The following is a 21,281-nucleotide window of genomic DNA, read 5'->3' as shown; positions in this document are numbered from 1 at the left end:
TGGGTAGACATTAATTAAATACAATTTAATGGGTCAATTAATTAATAATACTCATTAATACAGTATGGGTTAGCTTTAGGGTTGGGTAGACATGAATAAAATACAATTTAATGCGTAATTTAATAAATAATCCTCATTAATACAGTATAGGTTAGCTTTAGGGTTGGGTAGACATTGATAAAATACAATTTAATGGGTAAATTAATAAATATGTGCTGAACTTAGTTATTAATATAGTGTGTTAGTTAATTAATATGTTTTGTTATATTTTGCATAAGTGCCCAAACATTTTTACTGTTATTGGTATTGCATACTGAATACCGTGATGACCCTAGATTCTACTGAGTGGTATAGTTTGATACAGAACAATACGGTATGCAGTAATTTCCGTTCCCACTGTCAGAAGTACTGAAATATCAAACTATACCATACCACTTTTTTTGTGACCCTTTAGTGCGAGTCCTGACCACAACAGTACGGTACTATAAGATGGAGCTACTCGCTGCTGAACACTGATCCGTTTACAGAGAATCATCATGATGATTATTGAATTAAACGTTCAAGATGCGACTCCATACAGGGTTATATTTCAGCACTTTGGAAATGGAAAGTTAATCCTGATTAGCATTTAAAACAAGTTCTTACATCACTCATATCCTCTGCGCAAGTTCAGATAATTTAACTCCTATAAGATTAGCTCAAAGTGAAAAACATCCTGTGAGTAATCTAGAGCTAGTGACGTGGAGCTCCGCTTTTAGTGTTAACCCAGCATCAGAATATAGTCAAGGTAAAGGGACGGTATGTCATTTTCACCACTAGAGGGCGTGTGCTCACAACAAACAAAGACATGTTTTGTATTTTTGTGTGTGGAATCATGGGAGTTGTAGTCTTCATCATCTTTCTGCAGAAATCTTGTTGATGAATGTGTAAAGTATTCAACACTAATTATCATGGTACTAACCAAACCAGAAATCAAGAGCTGTCATTAGCATGAAAACACACACACAAGTTAAAATTCAGGATTTCTCTGCATTTGGAATTAATCAAAATATTAAGGATAATGTAAGTACACAGGTCAGCAAAATATATAACACGCTTCTACACTGAAAAAAAATTCAAAGATGATTCCTTGCATTTACTCAATTTTTTTATGTTAAGTTGTTGTAAACAATTTATTTGGGCTGAATTTAAACAAACAAATTAAGTTGAACAATCCTCAATTTAATTTGTCTGTTTAAATTCAACACAAAAAATAGTTTGCAACAGTTTTGCGTTCAACACTTTTTTCAGTGTAGTGGTTTTTGGATCATTTAAAAATATCGAGGAGGGCTGATGATTCTGACTTCACCTGTACATGAGTGTTTTCTGTGCAGTTTTCTGAATATTGACATTACAGATGCAGAATAGACCTCAAAACTGCCTGATGCGTGAACAATGCTTTTGCCATGTGGTGTCTGGCTTCATTCATCAGCCTAGAGAAAGCTGCCCATCTCTGGCTGTACTGTAAGAACTTGTGACCTTAAAAAAAGAAAAGGATTGGAAGCTCATGAAATCCAGTGCAAAACTTTCTGAAACTCCATTTATGCCCAGATCACTGGCTCAGAAGTTGACTGGATTAAATGTGAGTTTTATAGGATAATAATGAGTTAAAGGCGTCCGGCTCCTCTGGGCTCTGCTTGTCTAAAGGGCAGCGAGGATGGTCGCTCAGACAGATGAATGGTGCTTGGAGTGGCTTATTTGTGTTTAATGTGCCATAAGGGGCCGAGGTAATTAGCTTTAGGTCAGGTAGTAAAACAGGTGCGGATGGATGAACATCGTGCTGCTCATGTAAATGAGAGATCAGGACTGCGGCCCAGTTGGAAATCGCTGACTATATTGAGCCAGCGTGGAAACTGTTGGTCCAGATCTGCTGCGTTTATGTGCTTTCAGACTGTTTTATTTTACTGTGAGTTTACAGTACTAATGCGTACAGTTAAAATTCAGTTATTTAATGTGTGTATTTATATATGAATATAGTGCAAATGTCTGATCAGCCAATCACATGGCAGCAGCTCACTGCATTTAGGCATGTAGACATGGTCAAGACGATCTGCTGCAGGTCAAAGTGAGCATCAGAATGGGGAAGAAAGGGGATTTAAGAGACTTTGAACGTGGCATGGTTGTTGCTGCCAGACGGGCTGCTCTGAGTATTTCAGAAACTGCTGATCTACTGGGATTTTCATGCACAACCATCTCTAGGGTTTACAGAGAATGATAAAGAGGAAATATCCAGTGAGCGGCAGTTCTGTGGCGCAAATGCCTTGTTGATGCCAGAGGTCAGAGGAGAATGGCCAGACTGGTTCCAGCTGATAGAAAGGCAACAGTAACTCAAATAAGCACTCGTTACAACCGAGGTCTGCAGAAGAGCATCTCTGAACACACAACACTGGTTTCTTGAACATGACAATGAGTTCACTGTTCTCAAATGGCCTCCACAGTCACCAGAGCTCAATCCAATAGAGCACCTTTGGGATGTGGTGGAACGGGAGATTGGCATCATGGATGTGCAGCCGACAAATCTGCAGCAACTGTGTGATGCTATCATGTCAATATGGAGCAAAATCTCTGAGGAATATTTCCAGTAGCTTGTTGAATCTCTGCAGTTCTGAAGGCAAAAGGAGGTCCGACCGGTACTAGTATGATGTACCTAATAAAGTGGCCACTGAGTGTATTTCTCGAGTGCATTTTAACAGAAATTTAAACATAATAGTTTTAATAACTCATTTCTGATAGCTAATTGCTTCTGTCTTTGCCATGATGAGAGCACATAATAGTTTACTACTGATTTTGCAGCTAGTATTCAGCTTAAAGTGACATACAACCTGTATATAATGTTGATAGCACATCCATCTGTAAATATCACCATAATTTTTCTATAACTATAACTGCACTTTATAACTTATACCTGTATCCTGCACTTGCTGCTATTGCACTGCTGGTTAGACCGAAACTGCATTTCGTTGCCTTGTACTTGTACATGTGTAATGACAATAAAGTTGAATCTAATCTAATCTAAAAAATGAAAAGGCTTGACTAGGTTAACTAGGTTAGGACAACAGTGGTTTAATCTGTAGATAACATTGACCTTTTTTTTAGATATATTTTTCTTTATTTCAACTAAACTGAAATAAATACGATGTTCTCCATTAATACTGTAAAAAGTCCTTGTTATTTTCAACATTTTCTTGGGAAATATTTGATAACAGTACAAATTTCACTGGAGGGCGGATAATTAATTAAGTCTTCAAATCAATGTCCTAATTTCTTTTCTCCCCAAATGGAAAACCTCCACTGCAGCATGCGCTTCAGTAAATGCCACACTTCAAAACCATTAGCGCATAAATTTCCCATAATTAAATCAGACTAATGGTGATATTGACTTCATTTCGATGTATCGCGCCGCCCTAATCCAGCATCAAATATGAAATTGTGCTGCGCTTCATCTTTTATTTAAAATCAAGACATTAATGAACAAATTATAAAGCAGTCTCGCTGTTAGCAGTTTGAAATCAGTCATTAAAACCAGTTTAAAAGGCATGACTAATTAAAAGGGTATTTGAATGGGATTGAATTTTAATGGCGTTCTCCCTGTTACCTTTTGTGTGGGGTTAAGAAGAGCTCTTCTCGCACTCATTATGAGCGGCGTTCCCCAGGGCTGGGTAATGGGGCCGCTCGCGTTCTCATTGATCCTCTGAAAACACACGTCCAGAGCTCGCGCTCCCTCAGGACTCGTGGTTTTGGACTGGTTTTGAGCTCTGGGGTTTGGCGGGAAAAATCATGTGTTTCAGCGGTGGACGCCAGTCATGAAGGGGCTTGTTTTGCGGTTTGAAGTGAAAAGGGGTTTGAGTTTAAGCTTCTGATTGATTGGGACGTGGTGGTCTCACAGGGAATGGAGGTTTTGGGGTATTTTAAATGAATATGCTGCAGACTGGCGTGTGTGAGGGATGAAAAAAATAATGAAAAAGGCAAGAAATATACTTTTTGTTTGATCACATGTGAATCTATGGGTCTTCAGTGTCACAATTTGACCACTACAGCACACACACACACACACACACACACACACACACACACACACACACACACACACACACACACACACACACAAATATTGTAATTTTATATTTCTAATAATTGTTTTATATTTGTAGAAGCAGATTAATAGTTAAGAGTTCATGTGGTAATAATAATGATACTGAGCCACTGTGATGACGGACTTTTTACAATCAGGAAAACAACATTTCAGATGTTTTACAATGTGCTGGAAATGCTGCAAATCTGTCTTCTGCTAAAACTAAATCCCATCACACATACTGATGCACATGCTGGAGTTTATTCATGAAATGTTTTTCCTTATAGCTTATGCACATTTTTTTTAATATCAGATAAAAAGTTTATTTAACTCAGTTTTAAGTGCTTGTGATATCACGTGTATCTTGGAGTTTTCAATTTTTTAATGCAAAATTCCAAAATGTGCTTAAAAAAGGTGGATGTAAACATAGTCAGCATCTGAAGCCTACCAGAGAGAACTGTGTCTGTCCTGTTCATTATACACTCACTGGTCACTTTATTAGGTACACCTCATTAGTACCGGTTCGGACCCCCTTTTGCCTTCAGATCTGCCTTAATCCTTCATGGCAGAGATTCAACAAGCTCCTGGAGATATTCCTCAGAGATTTTGCTCCATATTGACATGATAGCATCACACAGTTGCTGCAGATTTGTCGGCTGCACATCCATGATGCCAATCTCCCGTTCCACCACATCCCAAAGGTGCTCTATTGGATTGAGCTCTGGTGACTGTGGAGGCCATTTGAGTACAGTGAACTCATTGTCATGTTCAAGAAACCAGTCTGAGATGATTGGCAATCATCAGAAGATGGGTACACTGTGCTCAAAAAGGGATGGACATGGCCAGCAACAATACTCAGGTAGGCTGTGGCAGGGTTTCTATCAGCTGGAACCAGTCTGGCCATTCTCCTCTGACCTCTGGCATCAACAAGGCATTTGTGCCCACAGAACTGCCGCTCACTGGATGTTTCCTCTTTATCATTCTCTGTAAACCCTAGAGATGGTTGTGCGTGAAAATCCCAGTAGATCAGCAGTTTCTGAAATACTCAGAGCAGCCCGTCTGGCAGCAACAACCATGCCACGTTCAGCGTCTCTTAAATCCCCTTTCTTCCCCATTCTGATGCTCGCTTTGACCTGCAGCAGATCGTCTTGACCATGTCTACATGCCTAAATGCAGTGAGCTGCTGCCATGTGATTGGCTGATCAGACATTTGCATTGAGCTGTTGGACAGGTGTACCTAATAAAGTGGCCGGTGAGTGTATATGTCTGATTATCATGTGTGATTTGATTGGCAGTGGTTTCTGAGCAGCAGATCATGTGTGAGTGTGTTTGAGAGATGAATATGAAGCTTGATCATAAACAGTGCATGATGGACACACACTGACCTATATGTTTGTGTTGTGTGTGAGCGTCTCCTCTTACCGTCTGGTGTTGTTGTGTTTGTGCAGGTCTGCATCCAGACAAACATCTAGGAAAATCGCTGGCGGAGATGGAGCCGTATCTGCATGAGGTCAGAGAAAAGCAGTTCATTCAGTCTTACAGTAGCATATAGTCATTTATAGTCAATATTGCAGCGTTTTAACCGTACTATAATAAAATACTTCAATTGAGCTGTTGTGGTGTTTCTATTGTTGCTATGGTTACACAACAACTAGTAATTAATCTGTTGTGGTGATTCTATAGTAAGTAATATGTTTTGATTCTATTGTTGCTATGGTGACAACTATAGTAATACATTTGTTGAGGGGATTCTACAGTTGCTATGGTAACACAACAACTATAGTAGTTAAATTGTTGTTGTGATTCTGTTGTTGCTATTGTAACACAACACCCATACTAATTCATCTGTTGTGCTGATTCTACTGTTGCTATGGTAACACAACTGTAGTAATATATAAAATGTAATACTGTAGTTTTCTGAACCTACTGTGTATATTATATTATTATTATACAACACGACAGTTTACTGTAGTACAAACTGAAGTATACTGTAATGTCTGTATCAGGTCACTATAGTTAATATCACAGTATACTACAGTGTGTAAGTATTACAACAAGGAGTTATTCTTGGTGGATTTGTAGTGAATCAACCCACATTAAATACTATAGTGATTTATAGTAAATACTGCAATATTTTTAACCATACTATAGTATACTGCATGTATTAGTTTTTAGATGTTAGTTTTTATTAGTTATTAGATGTTACTATTTACTATTTGTTTTAGCATTAACTCTTTGTTAATGAATGCTCCAGCACACAGTAGTATTAACTAGTGAACTGATCAACTGTAACAAATACTGCAGTATTCTTTAGATATTACTGCAGTAAACTGTGGTGTATTGTAGTGTAATATACGCTATAGTGCGTAGAAAACTACAGTATTGGGCCATTAGTGTATTTTGCTGTGGTTGTTGTTTCCATAGCTACTGTAGAATCGCCACAACAGTTTAATTGCTATAGTTGTTGTGTTACCATAGCAACTGTAGAATCGCCACAACAGATCAATTACTATAGTTGTGTTACCATAGCAACTGTAGAATCGCCACAACAGATCAATTACTATAGTTGTGTTACCATAGCAACTGTAGAATCACCACAACAGACCAATTACTATAGTTGTGTTACCATAGCAACTGTAGAATTACCACAACTGATTGACTCTTGCCCAATAATGTAAAATGGATCAAAGACACTACAGTATTAACTGAATTACTGTAGTATTTTTTTTATCTGGGCTTGCCTAGTCTCTGCAGGACTGTGCAACATGTTGATTGTCTATTATTAGTGTTTTTGGTCAAATAAATGCCGAGTTTTTCAGAGCATTACAAAATAAATGCATGAAGATTTTGCAGAAGTGATCTAGTGTTGAGGTGTGTAATGTTTGAGGTGTGTTAAAGGTGTGTGTTTGTTTCAGCTGTCAGAGAAGTATGGCGTCCACATCTGTGGTGAAGGTGGAGAATACGAGACCTTCACCCTCGACTGTCCGCTCTTCAAAAAGAAGATTGTCATGTAAGGATCCTGATACTGTATGGCTGTATCCCAAATGTTCCCCTATACCCATAAACAGCACACTATTTCTCTAGTAGTGTCCCAAACCATGGTGGACATTCAGAAGTGAGAGATTGCATGCCGAATGAATTGCTACAAGATAATATCTTAAATATGTCTTATTTAATATATCTAAATCATGGTTTATCTATTAAAAATATCTTCTTTTGTGTTCAACAGAAGAAAGAAACTAGTGTAGATTTAAAACCCCCTGAGGGAGAGTAAAGGATGACGGCATTGTAATTTTTGGGTGTGTGTGTGTGTGTGTTTCAGAGACGCCACAGAGACCGTCATCCACTCAGATGATGCCTTCGCTCCTGTAGGTTTTTTGCGCTTCACTGAAATGCACACTGAGGACAAGACAGAGGTGCGCACACTGTAAAAAACCAACCAAATCTGTGAAGTTTACTGTAAAATAACTTAAGCTGTGGTCGCCATTAAAGTCGAACGTAAGATTAGCTTGAAGTGAAAAACATCCTGTGAGTAATCTAGAGCTAGTGATGTGGAGATCTGCATGTAGTGTTAACCCAGCATCAGAACATAGGCACGATATGTCATTGTCACCACTAGAGGGCGAGTATTCACAACAAACAAAAGCATATTTTGATGACTCTGTTGCTGAGTGTGGAATCATGGGAGTTGTAGTCTTCATCATCCTCTAGGACTCTTGCAGAACTCATGTTGATGATCAGTAATGTATTCAACACTTATTATCACTGTAGTATGAAGCAGAGTAAGACTGAAAGAGGGAATAGCTTCAGCTCATGATCACATGGACAATAACAGTGTTGTTTTATCAGACTAAACACATCTCAGGCTTCTGTTCTAATGCTGATCTGTGCAGTCCAATAAAACACACAACATATCAAAGCCTCCGTTTCCCTGTTTTCTAGAAACCCAAACCAGAAATGGAGTGTGAGTGACGTCATTAGCATGAACACACACACACACACGCCCTCTGTCTCACTAGATATAAGTGTATGATTTGTCATTTACAGTAATGTAAATACAGAAGTATGCAATACTCTTCTAATGGTTTGGATAATTGAAAGACAAATCGTACATGTCGTGTCTTTAAACATACAGTAAATTTAGAGTAAACTACCATATGGTATTAGTTTTTATAATGTAATATATCAGTGTTTTAAAGTGTTAATATCTACATAGTTACTTTTGTAATACACAGATGAAAACACCTACAAAGTCGGACTTTTGATTTATCGGAAAGATCAATCCTCATATCAGAATGACCAACATTGGTATCAGTATTTTACTGATGCTAGTCTACTGAGATCCATACGTGTCCATAAATGTTCTAATATGAGCTCATGCTTGTGTGTGTTCTGTGTAAACGTGCCTGACAGATGTGTTGGAAGAATGCATCCTGTGTGAATGATCATTAACCAAAGAATAAATGACTACAAACTCATGTTTTTGCTATGGTGTAAATATAGGAGAAATGGGGTAAATGTCTGTCCTCAGATTTACACAGCGGATGCCCTTCCAGCTGTAACCCAGTACTGGGAAACACCCATACACACTCATTCACACACTCATACACTACGGCCAATTTAGTTCATCAATTCCCCTATAGCGCATGTGTTTGGACTGTGGGGGAAACCGGAGCACCAGGAGGAAACCCACACCAACACTGGGAGAACATGCAAACTCCACACAGAAACACCAACTGACCCAGCCGGCACTCAAACTTGCAAACTTTTTGCTGTGAGGCCACAGTGCTAACCACTGAGCCACCGTGCTGTTAGCAGAGACCTGTTTTGAGGAAATCACACATCTTCTAAACACAGTGTTATCAGGTGTGGGTATGTGTTTTTGTGACAAAAAGCAGCGGTTTCCAACAGGGGGGTCCCGGCCCACAAGGGGGCCTCAGCAAGCTCTGTGGGCGGGTCACGTCATATTTTTTTAAAAATTAAGCAGTGGACAATTAGGAGAACCATCATGTTGCCTTAGTTCATTTTATCCCCTGGCTGACCAAAACATAGACATATTTGTATTTGGTACTCCACAAAGAGTCTCACTGATTCATCTTCAGCAGCTAATAGTACTGACCCAAGCATACTGAACCCAGGTTAGGAAGCTCCAAACATACTGGAAACACCAAGATAGTGACCAGAACTATGGTTTTATTCAATTTTCTCGAAGCATTGAGTCCCTGACCCAGCCACAGTGCATTATCTGCACCAGATTCCTTGCTGAAGAATGCATGAGACTAGACTAATAAAACAATCGCAGACGTCTCCTCCTCAATACTGTGTACCCAACACAAATGACCTACTCATGTTTTACTTTTATATTTTACATTAGGCTATTATTTGCGCATAAACATATCTAGATATCGTAATAAACAAACCGTCTTGTTTTTGACAAACTCATATGAGCGATAATATCATTAAATGTGGAGGGAGACCTTACAATATTTTCTGGGGGAAAAGGGGGTCTCAGGCAAAAAAAGGTTGAGAACCACTGACATAAAGGGACACAAATCTGTCCAATGACACAGGTATTGCAGGAAGGCTGTGTATTATGAGGACATTGCTGATGTCCTCATTTCTCCAAAAGCTTTGTTCTTTTCTCTTTCAGACAGTAAAACTGCACAGTGTCTTGTTAGAGTTGTGTTTAGGGGACGTCACAGTATAGTTTGTACAGTAGAAAAACAATGGAAACCTACTGCATGTCCCCACAGTTCACAAAAACAAACGAGTGTGTGTGTGTGTTCATAGTGTAGTTCTGAGGAACTGGTTTACTGTGATATATATATATTAGTGGCACAGGTTATCTCACGACAATATTTAGCCTCTGATAACGATTCATCTGTGATATATCACAAGCTAATCATCCACCATATATCAGGAGATTTGCAATGAAGTGGAAAAAAATGCACGAAATCTAAAATGTAAGTTGTATTATTATGATTAACAACACAAGACAGCTGTCGAACAAGCTTGAATGTGTGTATGTGTGCAGATTTGAGCTGGAGGTGGTGTGTCTGTGTGTGTCAGTAGTTTGAGCAGCGTGCTCTCTGTCCTGTAATGTGGCGTCTGCAATATTCCCCTCAGCCTGCCGTAACACACCCGTCCAGTCGGATTATGCAGCACACACTCAGGTCACAAAGGAAGGTTATTCAGGTGGATGTGTGTGTGTGTGTGTGTGTGTGTGTGTGTGTGTGTGTGTGTGTGTGTGTGTGTGTGTGTGTGTGTGTGTGTGTGTGTGTGTGTGTGTGTTTTCTCTGTGCATGTTGTTCTGATGTCTATAAGCAGGAGGACACTGCTGTGTTCATGGCGCTTTGTTTCAGTCTCAGTATTTTTCTTTTTTAATTTTATTAGTTTTTCCTCGAGGAATACGCGGCTACATGCAGTAAAAATCAAATAATATGAAGTATATTTCAAATAAAACTATATTTTCCTTGTTGACACTTTCTTTGCTGCTGAGAAACAGGCAGATGTGCACAGTGCAGCATTGATATCATAACTGAGACGATATATAGCTGGTGTGGGGGAATGGGATGGTTTTAGGAGAGCATCAGACCTCAAAACCTCACTGTAAAACCTCATTTATTGACTGATCAACTCTGAACTGACCAATCAGAAAGCAGCAGCGCCGTGATAGTGTTGTAATGTGGGATGTTTGTGTGTTTGTGTGTGTGTGTGTGTGTGTGTTTTGGGTCATGCGTGGCCTCAGTCTCAGCTGCTGGCTCTGTGTGCTCTTGTGTTCGTGTTCTGCTGTGTGTTGCTGGAGAATCTGGCCTGTGAGGCCATCATAAAATAAAAAGCCCTGCCCAAGAAGGAAACTCCTGCAGCCACGCGGCCTTGAGCGCTGGGAGATCCTGCCCGCTCCACACGCAGCAGTCCAGAGGAGTCTCCGTCACACTGACAGATCCACACTGACACACACACGCGTACGCGCGCGCTGCAGGATAATTAATTTCATTATCATACGGCCAACTGCAGATGACAGCAGTACATTAAACACATCTGAAATATTAATAAAATGGGCTGTGTCCAGCGTGCTACAATCTCGCTCTCTCGCTTAATTGCAGGAAAACACTCTTTCAGTAGTGACGCTTTATATACTTTAAGCCTATATAGCTCAAAGATGCTAATCAGCTTATAGTTAGCAAGCACAGTTTTAAACAGTTAATAAGAAAGTAAAACTATAATTTTGGAAGAAACACCCCGAAGGTTTTACTTAGCTGCAGGAAATACTGTTTCAGTAGTGACGCTTTATATACTTTAAGTCTATATACCTCAAAGATGCTAATCAGCACATGGATAGAGAGCGCCACTTTACACCGTTAGCTTAAAACAACATTTTTTTTAGTAAAACAGCCCAAAATTTTTCCTTAATTGCAGAAAAAAGAGTTTCGGTAGTGGCATTTATATTCTTTTAAACCTAGAACTCAAAGATGCTAATCAGCACATGGTTAGCGAGCGCAGTTATGCACTGTGCAGTTGTGGTTAGCGAGCGCAGTTAAAGGTGCAGTATGTCAGATTGACACACCTGGATTAAAACACATTCTCACTCGCCTCCTCCTCCTCTGAGTACACACAAGCGCAGGTTGCCAGATTGAAGTGAGTGTGCCTGACTATTGAGCATAAAGGCTGATTTAAACTGTGTTCTTAATAAAAGCAGCGTCACGCGATAGAGGGAATATTCTCCATATTAGAAGGAGTTTTTGTCCTGACCAGCAGCAGAAATTCATATATATTAGAAACAGCTTCTGTTTCTCACAGGTGAACAGCAGAACACTGACACTGATCAGCTCAGGTACAGCTCATGTGCTTTATTCAGTGTTCAATGCTCATAATGTGAGTTTGACAGACATTTATTATCGCCATATACTGAAAGCAGCAGCAGATAGTTCAGCTCAGATCTGGAGAATAAAATAAACCATCTGAGATTGAACTTCAGAATGGAGACTCAGTGCAAAGCAACACACTTCAGTGATCCAGCATCTACATTTAATGATGTTAAAGAGCTTTAATATGTATTCATTAGATTATAAAGCTGAGCGTTGTGCTGGAGTGCAGTGAGTGCACTATTCTGTGCTTCTGAATGGCTGGATTTACATTTCTGTTGTGTTTCGTCTGCCTCAGCCTAAATTGCTTATCACTGTGTATCTCGTCACGTAGCGTGTTGTTAGGACACGTGGTTACAGTGTAACCTGCTCACCTAATGTTTACACTCGTAATATTTATATTATTTACTAATTAATAACCTCCTTATGTGGAACTCTGAATCTGTGTCTCATTTCAGAGTCTGCTACTGTCCACCGGAGGTCACATTTCAGTCACAGACGCACACTTTTAGAGCCTTCCTGACTGAATGAATGAAATACGCTGTTTTCCATCATCTGGCAACCCGGGGTGCTGAAATATAATTGGCTAAATTGGCAGTGGGCGGGTTAAAGAGACCAAAACAAACACACATGTTCAAAGCAGAATATCTGACTTGTGTTTCAGAGAACTGTTCACTGAGCATGTCTCTGAATATCTGCACACATATGATGCTGTTTTAATGCTTTAGAAGACTCAAAAACACCACAAACGTTTTTCTGAATTGCAGGAAAAGAGTTTTGGTAGTGACATTCTACAAACAGATTTCTGACGTTTGACCCAATTACCCTAAAATGCCTGCACCGGTCTGCTCCACATGTAGCTGTGAGCAGAAAACACACAGGATTAATCCAGTAGCAGAAATGTAGAGGCGCAGTAAAGCCAGTCTCAGCCAATCGGTAGTGACGCGACACATAGGGACATTAAAAAAAATTCTGCTTCATTTTTAAGAAAATAAATTCTAAAATACAGATTTTTACTTTCTTTTAAAAATAATGAAAAGCATACAGCTTCAATATCATCAAGTCATGTCAATATCACATCCAGAAGTTAGCGATAGCCTGCTTCCAATTAATCTGTATTAATTGAAAATATGATTGTGGGTTTGGATGAGTGGTTGCTAAAGCTTTGCTTTGTGGTTTTTAGGGTCTCAAACCTGACCTCATTCAATGTGTAATAGCTGCACATACTGTACAGGTTTATTTGAAGAGATATTCAGCTTATCAGCAAAAGACCCTTAAAAAATTCTGGATGTTATAAATGATGAAGTTAACTTGACTTTTTTACTAACTTGGCTACTGATTTGCAGAGTGTGTGTGTGTGTGTGTGTGTGTGTGTGTGTGTGTGTGTGTGTGTGTGTGTGTGTGTGTGTGTGTGTGTGTGTGTGTGTGTGTGTGTGTGGTGTTTGTGAGTTTGGTGGAGCAGTGATGCTCATATTCATTTCCTGCAGGTCTGCTGATCAAGTATGCGAGAGTGTGCTGTGTTTTCAGGGTGTGTGTGTTAGTGTGTGTGTGTGGGGTCTCCTGCAGGGCTCCGGAGGGCCACCGCCGCCATCTCTCTCTGCGTGTCCTTGCCAGAGCGCCATTGACAGGATGACAGAGGAGCTGGAATATGCTGATAAAACTGCAGACGTCCAGAGAGAATGTCCATCACACACACAGAGCACATGTCAACTGGAGGAGGGTGAGCTGAGTGTGTGCTTGCGCAAGTATGTGTGTGTGCGCAAGTACGTATGTATGAATGTGTGTGCATGAGTTCACACGCATATATACAGGACTGTACCTCACATTCGCTTCATTCAGATTACAAAACCCCTGCACATTTGTTTTCAAGTGTATGTGTTTGGTTTAACAGTAGAGATGTGAAGCTTTATTCTGATATATTCCTCATGTGTCTGCAGCAAGTATTAGCTGAGATTGCAGTGTGTTTGCTGAGCCCAGAGGATCATAATGAAGCTGCAGAAACACCCAGCTGCTCTGAGCCCCTCCCCCAGAGAATCATCAGTCTATACTGATCACTGATTGGCTCCTGTACTAGAAGGCGGGGCTTCATTCACCATATTACGTTACACTTTTCTCCATTCAAAACCATACGAGCGACACGTGTCTTTGATGTTATTCAGTAAGGGGGGGGGGGATTTGAGGGCAAACTTTTTCACACAACTGTTTGTAGTTGATATCACTTTTGTTCACAATTGCGGTGTTGTGTGTGTGTGTGTGTGTGTGTTTATACTGTAGGTTGTGAGGTTTCACACTCGTCCAGCAGTTCTGCAGGTTTCCAGTGGATCAGCGGATTATCTGCGCATCAGTCCGAACACCCGGACGTCCAGAGCCAAGCACAGCACGTCTTCACACTCTTGCAAAGTACCTAAACTGCTCTCATTGTTGCACATTATTAATCTGCGATGATTTGGGGAGTATAGTAACTAAAAACTTAATACACACAATAAAATATAGCTGTTTGACTTTAAGATTTACAATGTAAATCCAATTAGATAAACAAAGCAAGTTTCTCATATAATATATCAGCTATATATCGACGTCGCAGTGCGATTAATCCAACACAGGCTCATTGTGAATACATACCCCTGTATACGTTTCTGAAGAGCGTGAATTATGTAGCCAGAGTCTTCAAACGAAGAACGGTTCTAGAAAGCGGGAAAGACTAAAACAAAAGGCAAAAATTAAATAAAGAAGTAAAGAACAGGGTGAGAATGTGGACAGATCTGAAAACGTGGTAAAAATCAGGCGGCCACCTCAGTCTATTGGTCAGTAAGTCACTGCACAGCGACCTCTGGTGGATTTACAAGAGAACAGCAGGCGTGAACTTGTGAGGGAAATTAGAGATCTGAGAAAGCGTACACAGCGGCCTCTAGTGGTTTTGCGGAAACAAAAACTGCAAACAAAACGTAGCTCCTGTGGTGTATTTTGAGCTCTCCAGAAATCTATGCTGGGGTACACATCAATAATGAGCCTGGGCTGGATTATTCACATTGCACAATACGCAGTGTTGAGTCTGCATTATAGCCTATCATGTTATTGAAGCCTTTGACCTTAAGAGCATTCAGACAGAAGAAATTGTACAGTTGGCAACTATAATAGCGAATAGCTTTATACAGTACACACACTTACATTGTGTCTAAACAAACTTTTATTTGGGATTAATTTTTGCCCAGCACTAATATTCACTAATATTCAATAATATGTCATGGCTCTGCAGTCAATAAATGTGGTTATAATGGAAGTCAAAGGGGCAAAAACAGCCCCCAACATAACTAAAGCAGAGTCCATCTGAACAACACCATGGTTAACAGCATGAGTTGCACATTCAAATCAAGAGTGACCCAAATCTCTGCTTCAGGTTTGCAGTGTTGTATGTTTGTGTGTGTTTGTGTGTGTTAAGTTGAAGGTTTTTGTTGGATCACAGAATATGTTTGGTGTTGTCTCTGATGTAGTGTTGAGTTGGAGAAGTGAAGAAATAATGAAGAATGCGGAGCTCAGATCTGCAGTTCAAACGCTGACGGCTAATACGCCTCTCTTCCAGAACACGCTTTTATTCTCCCGCTTCTTGTGCAGCAAAATGCACTTTTAAGAGGTGCCTCTTGGTTTGGCCGCATGTCACATCCGTCACCGAGACACACACACACACACACACACACAAACACACACACACACACACACACGTCAAATTAAAGCCGGAGAATGAACCGCGCTTTTTACTGTTTGTTATCGCCTGCAGAACTTTTTAAAGAGTGGCCTCTGTGTGTGCGTGTGTGTGTGTGTGTGAGTGTGTGTGTGTGTGTGTGTGTGTGTGTGTGTGTGTGTGTGTGTGTGTGTGTGTGTGTATGTGTGTGCACGACAGCAGAGAGAAAAAATCCTGAGCGCGAGATGAAAAGCATATTTAATGTTTCTCGTCTTACTTCACCAAACAGCCTTCAGAGAGCGCTGAGACAATATTAAAGAAGTGAATATTTAATGCGCGGCGTTTCTTGAACAGTGGCGAAACGCAAAGGAAAAACAAAGTTGATGCCATGTGAAAGTCTAATGGGGGGTTTCGCCAGTCTATTGTAAGTCAGGCGAGTGTGTTCTCTTTGTTTTCATGTGTGTTTTCTAGCGCTGTAAGCCTGAGGTGAGAGCAGGGTAGACGTGCGCCTTTATTCAATAATTCAGTATATGCTGATAATCAAACATGCACTATATTGATATGGTGGGCACTTCAGCATACTGTGAACATTATTTATTAGGGAAACTCTTAGAGTGCTTTTTGATAACCTTCAGATTGTTGATCACAGCACTAAATGACTGAAGAGTTATGTTCAGAGATTAACATCTTCACATGTTAATCTTTCCTAAGATGTTGAACATTCTGTCACTATTAGTGTTTGGTTTATTAACTGTACAGTAAGACTAAAATCAAGTGTTTATTGATTTTAGCTGGTGTTCATTTCTTAATCAGTGCCTGATAATGCTGTTAAAAGTTTAAAGCAACATTATTAACATAAAGAATCTAATGGTGTTAATAACTACTAAACTTTAGTTTAAATTAACTTTAACATAACTATAATATACACTCACCGGCCACTTTATTAGGTACACCTTACTAGTACCAGGTTGGACCCCTTTTGCCTTCAGAACTGTCTTAATCCAGGTGTCAGAGATTCAACAAGCTACTGGAAATATTCCTCAGAGATTTTGCTCCATATTGACATGATAGCATCACACAGTTGCTGCAGATTTGTCGGCTGCACATCCATGATGCCAATCTCCCGTTCCACCACATCCCAAAGGTGCTCTATTGGATTGAGATATGGGGACTGTGGAGGCCATTTGAGTACAGTGAACTCATTGTCATGTTCAAGAAACCAGTCTGAGATGATTGGCGCTTTATGACATGGAGCGTTATCCTGCTGGAAGTAGCCATCAGAATTATTTCTGACAACATCGTCTTGATTTCACAATTGTCAGATATTTGGACTGGAAACATGACTGTTTTCTCAGTGTAGGTTTAGAGATGAGGAAATGATGACTGAATGCTGATTTAATATTGTGTGTGTGTGTGTGTGTTCAGGTCGTCTGCAGGAGATGGGCTCTGCGCTCAGACATGTTCTTCTGGTTCATCTGTACGTCAGCAGCATGCAGGACTTCAGGCTAATCAACAGCGTCTACAGCAGATTCTTCACACACAACCCACCTGCCAGGTACAGCACGATAAAGAGAGTCTGACAGCTTTCTTTTGTGAATCGTGTGTGTGTGTGTGTGTGTGTGTGTGTGTGTGTGCGCGTGTGTGCATGTGTGTGTGTGTATGAATATATGTGTGTCTGATATACGTAATATATAATAAATATGTATACAAACACACAAATGAACATACACACAGAAACACATGCAAAATCACACGCACAAACTCACACATACAAAAACACACACACACACACACACACACACTCACTAACACAACCACCAACCCATGTGCAATCACATACACACACGCAAAGCAAACACACATGTGTGTGTATAAATATATATGTGTGTGTTTTTCAGGGTGTGTGTGCAGGCGTCTCTGCCGGAGGGTCGTCAGCTGCAGATGGATGTTCTTCTTCAGGATCAGACGAAGGCTTCATCTTCATCAGTGTGTGAGGATGAGTGTTTCCCCCAGAGAGAGACTCTTCATGTGCAGAGTGTGTCCCACTGGGCTCCGGCCAACATCGGCCCCTACAGTCAGGCCACACAGGTACGGCTCTCCTCACTCTTCACTGTCTGCTTCAGCATCTCTTCTCTTCTCTTTACTTGTTCTACATTTCAACTTAACTTCTGCGGCACGGTGGCTCAGTGGTAAGCCCTGTGTCCTCACAGTAAGAAGGTCACTGGTTCGAGTCCCGGCTGGGTCAGGTGGTGTTTCTGTGTGGAGTTTGCATGTTCTCTCCGTGTTGGCGTGGGTTACTTCCAGGTGCTCCGGTTTCCCCCACAGTCCAAACACATGCGCTATAGGGGAACTGATCAACTAAACTGGCCATAGTGTATGAGTGTGTGTGTGAGAATGAGTGTGTATGGGTGTTTCCCAGTAATGGGTTGCAGCTGGAAGGGTATCTGCTGTGTAAAACATGCTGGGATAGTTGGCGGTTCATTCCGCTGTGGTGACTCCTGATAAATAAGAGACTAAGCTGAAGGAGAATAAATGAATAATTATAATGAGGATCTGAGACGGTTTTATAAACTCTTCAGTAATTTTCTAAGGCTTCTTAACTTGTGTTTCTGTCTAAATACAGTCTAAAATGAGTAACTTTAATTAAAGCAACCAAAGCTACCTGAATCTGTTCTGTTTTTATATTTATTTGAATCATTTTTTATATTATTTAAATTTTTAACATTTCTACACTTTTACATTATTTAAGTTACTGTTTATTTGATTGTGTTTTAAATTTGTTTTTTAATTTAATTAATTCTTTTGTTTTGTTGTTAATACTTAAATTATTATATGTGTGTGTGTGCGTGCGTGCGTGCGTGCGTGTGTGTGTGTGGTTTTATATTCACAATGTTTACAATTTTTTATCATTTTTATAATGCATTATTTTTATATTTTTGCTTATATTTAGTTAATACGTTTTTATGATTGTAGACGTGTGTATCTGTGTGTGTTTTTATGATTATATTATATTTATCTAATTATTATATGATTTATTATTGTTATATCTTATGCTTTTATATAGTTTTTTAGACGTGTCTAGTTGTGAGGTGTGTGTGTGTGTGTGTGTGTGTGTGTGTGTGTGTGTGTGTGTGTGTGTGTGTGTGTGTGTTTGTGTGTGTGTATGTGTGTGTGTGTGTGTGTGTGCGCGTGTGTGTGTGTGTGCAGTATGTTTCGTTTGTTTTTATATTCACAATGTTTCAGACTATTTTAGATATTTTATGATTATATTATTTATTATTTTTAGCTTTCATTTCTTATTTATAATTAGTATTTTTTGTTTTTTACTTTATTGATTTATTTATTGATTAGGATTATTTTAAATTTACTCTTTTTATTTTATTTTTTTGTTTTTAATATTTAAATTAAGCATTTAAATGAATATAGTTTTATTTAAATGTAAGTAGTTTAACTTCCACCCTCCCATATTCAAGACATTTTCACTCCATTACTGTAAACATGCATACTTACACAAACTATATATAAATATATATATATACATACACATAAATCACCAATCATTTTCAAGTGTGAGTTCCTAATGTGAGGTGACCGTAACGAGGTTAACGAGACATGTTAACCAGCTAAATCACACTGATTTCTAGCTGACCTTTAACCCTTTCAGTAATGTTTATTCTCTTAATTATTCTCCTCTAATAAATGTTGCTAATTAAACACAAAATGATCTTAAACTGGGTTTAAACATCTTCCATGATGCTGAAAACAGCGCAATAATTCTGAAAGTTCAGCATCTGCGTTCACTGAGCATTAGCGCATCTGAAGCGCACGCACACGTGTGTGTGTGAGGAGTTAAAAGGCTTCATTATCAGGGTGTTTCTCCTGAAAGCCGGAGTTAATTGTGTGGTGTGTGTGTGCGTGTGTGTGTGTGTGTGTGTGTGTGTGTGTGTGTGTGTGTGTGTGTGTGTGTGTGTGTGTGTGTGTGTTTGACGTGAAGGATCTTATCAGACGTGATTGAGCAGATTCGTTAACCTTTGCTTTGTGTTGTTGTCGCTCCAGGCCTTCGTTTAGATCAAATTAAGCAAAAGCGCGTCTTTATTTCCTCTTTTCCACCCCTGATTAGCCTCCGCACCGAGGTCACGCTCAGCCTGATGGAGACCCGGGCCATAACGGATAATAACAGACTTCCTTTTATTCTATTTATTTATCTGTGTGTGTGTGTGTGTGTGTGTGTGTGTGTGTGTCTGTGTGTGTGTGTGTGTGTGTGTGTGTGTGTGTGTTTGCGTGCGTGCGTGCGTGCGTGTGTGTGTGTGTGTGTGTGTGTGTGTGTGTGTGTGTGTGTTTGCGTGCGTGCGTGTGTGTGTGTTTTTTTATATGATTATAATTGTTATAATTGTATAATTATAACTGTTTTTTATATTATTTATTATCATATTTACAGTGTTTATCTTTTTAATTATTATATTATTTTTAAATGTTATGCTTTTATATAGTTATTATTTTATTCTTTTTAGACGTGTCTATTTGTGTGCTGTGTGTAATTTTTCTATATTTTTAAGATTGTATTATTTATTATTTTGAGCTTTTATAATTGTATTTTTTAATAATTATTATTGTTTGTTTTTTACTTTATAATTTTTTTCTTTGATTCCTTTAATCTTTGTGTTGAATAATTCAGAAGATCGTTTTTAAAATCTTTTTTAGGATTAGATTTTTTTAATGATTTAATGATTTTATATTTATTAATTGTTATTATGTTTATTTATTTATATATATATATACACACACACACATTTTTATTAATTTAATCTCTATATAATTTTTGGTAATTGTGGATAACTGTGTTTTCTGTTATCTTTGTATTTATTAAGTGTAAAGTGCTTTGAGTTTCACGTGTGCTAGATAAAAATGTTACTGATTCTATTATTTTAATCTTTTTTATTATTTTAATTTATTTTTATTTATTTATTTGTTTGTTTTTATTTATTTATTTGTTTTTATTTATTTGTTTGTTTTTATTTATTTGTTAGTTTTATTTATTTATTTGTTTGTTTTATTTGTTTGTTTTATTATATTTTTATTTTATATTTTTTATTTGTATGTATTATTTTTACTCTTATTTTGATTTCTCTAATGTTAGATCATTCTGCATAACTGTGTTTTCTGTGATCTTTGTTGTTTTTATCTTTTGTTTTTAGTTTGAAGCACTTTAAGATTGAAGTTGTGACGGGCTAGATAAAAAGAATTATATTTGATTTATTTTTATAGTCACAATATTTCTGTCATATTACTATTATAATTATTATTATTATTTTAATTAATTTATTTATTATTTATTTTACTTTTTTTGGTATTTTTTATTCAAAAATAGTACAGCAGTTTGTCCCATTCTGATCCCCCATATCTTTCATGCGAAACATACAACAGAATCCAGAATCCAGTACTAATGACCATAAATAATAATCATTCATTCAATAAAGACAGGGTTATTCCTCTTCTGCTGCACCAATAATATCAATATAATTTAACTCATTATATTCTGTTTCCATGTTTAATAAAAGGCTTTTCTTAATGTAAACCAGTTCTAGTCAGAATTAGAAACACTCATGTATGCACAGGACCCCATTAA

The 21,281-nt window shown here is 38.6% G+C and overlaps 1 protein-coding gene across 1 annotated transcript in view; it reads left to right on the top strand.

The window, feature by feature from the left end:
• The window catches only part of dph6 (diphthamine biosynthesis 6), an 83,911-nt gene that overhangs the window by 27,158 nt on the left and 35,472 nt on the right, over positions 1-21,281 (top strand). Inside the window, exons 6-12 of the mRNA XM_056477358.1 lie at positions 5,560-5,621; positions 7,027-7,121; positions 7,434-7,527; positions 13,543-13,696; positions 14,251-14,376; positions 17,081-17,210; positions 17,554-17,743. Of these exons, the coding sequence (XP_056333333.1) occupies positions 5,560-5,621; positions 7,027-7,121; positions 7,434-7,527; positions 13,543-13,696; positions 14,251-14,376; positions 17,081-17,210; positions 17,554-17,743 (851 nt within the window). The remainder of the gene's footprint in view (positions 1-5,559; positions 5,622-7,026; positions 7,122-7,433; positions 7,528-13,542; positions 13,697-14,250; positions 14,377-17,080; positions 17,211-17,553; positions 17,744-21,281) is intronic.

The sequence above is a fragment of the Danio aesculapii genome, chromosome 17, assembly GCF_903798145.1.
Source record: "Danio aesculapii chromosome 17, fDanAes4.1, whole genome shotgun sequence".
Taxonomy (NCBI): Eukaryota; Metazoa; Chordata; class Actinopteri; order Cypriniformes; family Danionidae; genus Danio; species Danio aesculapii.
Note: the sequence above shows the minus strand (reverse complement) of the source record. Positions and strands in the feature narration are given on the sequence as shown.